The 6,983-nt window shown below is 40.3% G+C and overlaps 1 protein-coding gene across 1 annotated transcript in view; it reads left to right on the forward strand.

The window, feature by feature from the left end:
- DNAJC9 (DnaJ (Hsp40) homolog, subfamily C, member 9) overlaps window positions 1-6,983 on the forward strand; it is a 9,818-nt gene continuing 2,835 nt past the window's right edge. Inside the window, exons 1-5 of the mRNA XM_009885644.1 lie at window positions 1-60; window positions 1,362-1,511; window positions 3,003-3,098; window positions 4,074-4,130; window positions 5,151-5,306. Of these exons, the coding sequence (XP_009883946.1) occupies window positions 1-60; window positions 1,362-1,511; window positions 3,003-3,098; window positions 4,074-4,130; window positions 5,151-5,306 (519 nt within the window). The remainder of the gene's footprint in view (window positions 61-1,361; window positions 1,512-3,002; window positions 3,099-4,073; window positions 4,131-5,150; window positions 5,307-6,983) is intronic.

Here is a 6,983-nt window from a genome sequence, read left to right on the forward strand (position 1 = left end):
ATGGAGCTGGTTAAAAAACTAGCAGGTGCTTGGAAGGAGTTACCAGCATCACAGAAGCAGGTAAGTTTGTATCTTTGCCCTGTGTGCTTTGAACTCTATAAAGTCTTAGTGGTTGTTTTACTTGGTTTGGTGTCCTCTGCTTTTTGTTTTCTGTTGTGTTTTTTTTTTCTTGGTTGTTTTTTTTAAACAACAATAAAAAAGTGCTTGCATACAAAGGCTTACACATAAAAACAATTCTGAAGAGAATTGAGAGCTCTAAAGTACTCAGGGGAAGATACTTTGATATTTCTACACATTACCTTATTTTTAGTATTTTTAATCTGTTGCCAGAGAAACAAAAGAGAGCGCTCTCTGTGCAGCTGTAGGGCTGGGAACCAATATCTCATTTCTTTTTGAACGGTAATTTGTTTATGTGTGTGCATTGCATGTATGGTAACGGAAGTATTGTAAAGTTGTGCTTTTGTATGCATAAGGGAGGTGAAACCTCAGTTAATTTTGATGAAAGGACGAACTTTTTTTTCTGCTGATTAGATAGTAACCAGAGACCTAACTTAGAAGTAACTCTCTGTAAGTTTCTTGTAAGAAACTTATTTTTTGTCCTAAGTAGTGAAGTTTCTTTTGGAGTGGCAGTTTCAAGGGATAATGTAAAACAAGTTGATGAATTTCTAATCATTGCTGAATATAAGTGCCATTTATAGCAAAGTAATAATTGTTCTTCCTTGATTGCAGTTAGCAGTTAAATTCAGTTAGGAACCACCTGCAGTTTTCTAGCTGAAGTACTGTCTTTGTTCAGTAGAATTGAAGTGCTCTTATGTCCTTTCTGGACTTCGGGCTCTATGTGCCTTAATATAAAATCCACCTTTTCATTTGTGTATCTGAAATGGAGAACAGGATGGTGATTTTTCACATCTGCCCGGATGCTTGATGCCCTGGTACCAAGGCCGTGATTTTATGATGCTCCTGTACCTGGTATTGGCTGGTGAGGGAATGCGTTTGGTGACTGGAGCACTGGTGTGCTGCAGTGGGTATACACACTCTTAATAATCATTTCAACCAACCTTCAGCTTTTACTTCTTGTATGGAAGATTGTTACTGCTTTGAGCTGCATCTGAAGGGTCATCTGATGTTATCAGATTAACTGAGATAATTCATGGGAAGAGCCCAGGTTTTGAATCTGAGTTCTTCTGAATCCATTCTGCTAATCAAACAGATCTGAAATCGATGCTTTACTTTAAAAATGTTATGTACCAGGATAGTCTGTAATTTTTTTTAATAGCAGGTTAGAAGTGTTAGCTTTTTTAATGGTCGGGCACTTCAGGTTGAAAGCATCTGCTTAAGGCGGGTGATTGTTTGCTTTGTAGGTTTATGAGGAAGCTAGAAAGACAGATTGGCAAAGATACTCAGAGCAGTTGGCCGCATACAAAGCAAAGCTAACTCCAGCCCAGGCTGCGGCTTTGAAAGAAGAAAGGAGAAAACGACTGGCAAAAAGAAGATCATTCAGGGCAAAAAGAGTAAGTATTTTGAAACTCAAGTTTCTTTCCTTCAAGGAACCTGAAGTCTAGTTGTACAGAGTAGAGTGGAGGCATGTTTAGAGATACAAAAGCAACTCTCAGCTTAAAAAAAAAAACAAACCAAAACAAAACAAACCTCAAACCCAAAACAAAACCCACCCCCACCGACGGACTAAAATAATTGCTGGTGTTAGCAGTTATTTTAGTGGCTTTCCTGTGCTTGAAGACCAGAACTAGCACATACCTGTGTGCTCACAGGTAGCTTCTCTATGCTTTCTTCTTCCTATTCCTAAAGCTGCCTGAGGAATGATAGGTAATGTAAGACATTTGAACCAGCAACACTTCCTTTGGTTGGGAAGACAACCAGAAATAGCTTTTCTCAAAGGCTTTGTATCTGTTACTTCACTGGCCCTTACAAGGTAGTAGCTGCTTGAAGTAGCCTTTTCTCCTTCCTTCCTTTGGATTCTGCCACTTTGCTGCCCATGTTAGCTGCTGACATGTTGAATCAGGCCTGCAAGAGGCACATCTGTCAGTGTCTTTATTGACTTATTCCTGCAGATCATGTTCCCTATTCCCTTTTAGCAGGTTTATATATAAATCCTGAGACACAGAACCATCTGTAAAGGTACAATAGTGTGGTTTGTCCAGTGGCAAAATCACTTGAAGGGGTTACTTATTGCTTGTTCATTTCTGTGAATTAAACTGCGGGTGTGACATTGCCCTGATTGGCAAAAGTGAAATTAATTTGGTTTAAAAGACCCCTAGTTAGAGGAAGTTTTTAATCCACCGCGAGGAATGTAACTGGCATACCTAATACCTAAAGCAAATGTAAACTTGCAGCACCCAGGCTGCAGTGGGAACGTCTTAGGGCTGGAGAAAACAAGAGTAATTGCATCCATCGCTTGCTGTACTTCCCCTCTCTCGGCATCATCCCTGTAGGCAAAGCACTCAGATAGCAGAAACCTAGTTCTGTTTCCCTGGAAATCTGCTGGTTCTGTTCCACCTTCTCACCTCCCACTGTTAGGTGTGTGCCCTCCTCTCTGCAAGCGTACGGTATTTTGCACCAGAAACCGAAGCCTTATGAGGATAATAGAAAACTTAGTGCCATGACTTTCTTACTGAGTGGAGTTTAGTAACAGTCTTTGGTTTCTGGCAGACAGCTGAAATAAGAATCAGTTTTAAAATACCTTTTTTTTAATGTCTAAATTCAAGTTCTTATCTTAATATAATTTAGCATTAGTCTTGAACTTTTTTTTTAATGTCTAAATTCAAATTCTTATGTTTTCTTAATATAATTTAGCATTAGTCTTGACAAGTGGTGAGAATAACGGAAGCATCATGACGTGCAGTCCAGTTTGCAGAATAAAAAACACACACAAAAATTAAAAGAATTTGAATCTGATTTTTGTATAAAATATAAAGACAAATGGTAAGTTTAGTTTTGGCAAAATGCATGCTTTGTAGATTGAGTAACTTTTCTTGTTTTTAAAGGAAATGACCGTGCTTGGAAAGCCTAAAAGACCTCGTAGCGGCTTTAACATTTTTGTGTCAGAAAACTTTCAAGAAAGTGAGGGGATTTCACCTGCGGTAAGCTAGGAAAGATTGTTCTTTAAAATAGATTGATTGTATTCAGAAAATCTGTTTTTGGATTCTGTGACTTTCAAGGACACTGTTCAACAGTTCATTATCTGGATTTTGCTTTGCTTAGGTTGGGGTTTTTTTAGGCTCTGGTGAACTTCTGGCTGTAGTGCTGGTGGCATGTCCTATATAAACTGCTGTGTGGGTATACAGACTTAAAATATTTGCACTGTTTATTGCACTTCAGCGTTACAGACTTCCATCTGTTCCTTCTGTGAAAATTCTACTTTTCTTCATTGTGGTGTAGAAATACGTTAGTTTTTCAAATGGTTGTGCTGGTCTGCTACCGTTTCTGTAGCAGTGCTGCACTTTGGGGTGATTTAAGTTATGTTGGTGGATTGCTGCACTCGAAGCGCTGAAGACCTCCCCCTGTGTGCCTAATTAATACGTTCCTTACCCCGTGCATTTAATCAGCAAATCAGGGTGGTGGAAAGAAAAAAACAAGGAACAAACCATGCACAGGGCAGGCGTCTCCAGTCAGCTGAGGCCCAGTTTGACACACACGTGGCAAAATACTCCCGAGGTGGTACAAAGTTTCCTGTGAACATGGTTAATACTCCGGTGGGCTTGGCTTAGGTTAGGGCTGGGTTTAAATGAAACCAGTACGCGCGGTGAGATGCGATCAGGTTGCTGTAAACCAGCTCAGCTGTTCTGTCTGTCCGCTTTTGCAGGCTAAGTAACTTCAACTGCTACGTGCTTATATTATCTGTAAGTGCGGCTCAGATGATGCCCAGCAACATGTTGAACTGCGTCATTTGTTATTTACCGACATTAAGAGAGTTGGGTATTAAGCCCACTTGCCTTCGTGCTTTTTTTCCATTGGTTTATACTTCGCTTTTACTAGCGTGGCATTCATCTCTAACCCTCTGTGGTCAGTCTGCTGTTAAAATAATCCTAATGTATTGCATATTCTATATCCTGTAGGCAAAGCTGAAACAATTATTCGATGCATGGCGAAAACTGTCCAGTACTCAGAAGCAGGTACGTCAGTGGATTTCGATGAGGCTCTGATCTCATTGGAAAATGACCAACTTGAGTCAAAATTACGCAAAATCTTGAACTTGGTTGTTCAAAATATAATACTGAAGAAAATACTCATTACTTTTATTCCAGTAGTGACCATTTCTTTCAAAGTGTTGATGAAACGTGAGTGCGTCGGATAGGATGGAGGTTCTATATGCCTGGAAATGGATTTGGAGTGGCATCTAGGGAGGAAGCTGGAATAATTTGCAACCATTTGATTTTTTTCTAGTAATATATAATATTTTAAATGCCAGCATAGTAATTTGCTGCTCAAGGAAAGGCTTTTGACAGGCAAAAGCAACAGAATTCTATCTTGGGGATAGTTATTCTTTCTTGGGGTATTGAAATACGAACCTGCAGATGCCCAAACCACAACATGTGTACATGAAAATATATGCTGATACAGAATAAACCTCCAAATTTTCAAGTGTTAGGTACTTTTCCGTCCCCTCTCCTGAATGCCCTTCTAGATTGTTTTGAATGTGCACTTAGAACATGCACTAGATCCATGTTCTTTCTGCAAGAAAGAAAAAATTGAAGCAGTTGTGCAGAAATATCTATTCCTGTTCCTTACCTAAGCCAGCTCTCTCAAGGCAGTACTCCAAAAGCCTTAGCTGTTAGGAATAATATTGAATAAATTTCCTCTTCAGGAACGAAAGGTTTTGTATTTTTGTGCAAGTTTGATGTTTGTTTTTTTTTTAATTTGCTGGAGGTGAAAGTGAACACCTGGGATGCTGTTATGGTTTGAGGAACCCACAACAATTTATTGTCATTTAGACAATTAGTCTATTACCCAGTGACCCCTCTGTACCCGGGAAGGGGAATCGGGGAAAAACAAGGAAGCCTGAGGGTTGAAATATAAACAGTTTTAATAGAATAAGACTACATAATTAACAATAATAATACTAAAGAACCAGTATTGATCCCAATAGCAATATAAAATCTACCAGGATTATACTCAGCCCATTTTATCAGTAGGAAGCTGTGGACTCCGAGCAGGGGACAGCAGATGTGGGACACTGTGAGCGCTATGGCTATGGGAGGAAGGGGAAGGGCTCAGGGCTCCCGCACCGGGGCAAAAAGTTCTCTGGATCACTGCCATCAAGGGAGAAAGAGAACTCCTCAGCAAACTTTCTAATTTATATTGAATGTGATGTTCATAGTACAAAATAATCTTGTTGACCAGCTTGGGTCAAGTGCCCGGGTCTCGTTCCTCCTCATCCCTGCACCTGGTGAGCTTGATAACACTGAGACCTTGAAACCCACACACCATAGCTGGCTATAAAGTAAATATTTTCACAAATTCAGACACTACAGTTTTCTAAAAGTGCAGTTTTTCCAGGCATTAGAAGACAAATCAGTCCTGTGTTGCTCAAACCAGGACAGATGTGCACTGCACAGGTCTGGTTGCCTTTGTAGCAAAGGGAGGGATGTGACGTGGCAGTTATCCTGACAAAGCCCCTTCCGTAACTGTTGGTACCTGGTTTTCTTCCAGCCATACCTGCAGCTCGCTGAAGACGATAAGGTTCGGTACGAGAATGAAATGAAGTCATGGGAAGCAAAAATGGTTGAACTGGGACGCGAAGACCTGATACGTTCCAGAAAGCAAAAGCCAAAAAAGAGTACTGCTGAAACCGGAACGGCCAAGGCTTCCTCACATGAAAGCAAGGTGAAATCAAAGTTGAAAAAATCAGAGGAATAAAACGGTTAAGTATTTTATATTGAATCCCCTATGGTTGTCATGTCTTTATCCTGCTGTGTTAATGCTGCAGTCAGCGTTAGCACTGAAATTTGGAAACCCTACAAAGGGCCCGTTGGAGAAGTAGAAGAGGAGGTGATCAGGTAGGAGAGAATTCAGCGTCTCTCGGAAGCAACTGAAGTAATCGTGGCAGGGGTGGCCTCGGCTGTCCCACAATAACCGGTTAATCAAGCTGTGAATAGTGATACTGACATCAGCAGAGCTCTCTGGTAATGGTAGATAACAGCTAGCTTTTATAAGATTTTTTTTTTTTATGAAAGCCAGAATATTCTACAACATCACCATCTAAATTCTGTAAATAAGAGCTGGAGTCTGACTTGAAGCTGCTGTGTTTTTATTCCCTCCATGGTATCAGTTGTGAAGAGAAATGTTCTACATTTCAACAAAAGGCACAAGAAATGTAAAATGCTAACTTTTATTTTATGCATCTGTCCTTTTCTTTTGTACGTATCAATCTCTGTATACCACTTCTGGTGCATTTAATTAAAGACCGTATGAGTTTTGTATAAATGTATCTTTATTGGGCTTTTATTCCATGGTTTTGCTTGGATACATGCAAACACTTTTGCCTTCCTGTTGTCACATTTGAGAGTGCCTGGAGGGAAAAAAACGTGTGAATTGTTAGAATTTTGGGTTTTGATGGAATAAATACAGGTATTTTGAAGAGCTGCTTCTTTTTTTCCCTGGGGTCTGTGTGTCATAACAGAAGTCTTACAGGTATTTTGGAGAATCTGTATTTTTAGAAGGCGGGCGAGCAGTGGATTTCATCCATCCTGAATGACTCACAAACACCTTGCTTACTCGTGGGAAGTGGAAAGCCAAATTGGAGTCCTTTGCCTTTTTTTTTTTTTTCCCTTTCTTTTTTTTTGTAAATTTACTGATGGTAACTGCATGTGAGCACTCCTGGCTTCCTTCCTTCGCAGGAGAACACACCACTGAGCTCACAGGCAGGAGGCTGTTCCTCAGCAGAAGGTTCCCAGCAGGTCCCTGAGGGGGAGCGATGCGAATCCAAATGGCTGTAACTTACCCAGGTGTGTAGGAAGGTCGGGGGG

This window comes from Charadrius vociferus, unplaced genomic scaffold (assembly GCF_000708025.1).
Source record: "Charadrius vociferus isolate BGI_N301 unplaced genomic scaffold, ASM70802v2 scaffold335, whole genome shotgun sequence".
NCBI classification, from domain to species: Eukaryota; Metazoa; Chordata; class Aves; order Charadriiformes; family Charadriidae; genus Charadrius; species Charadrius vociferus.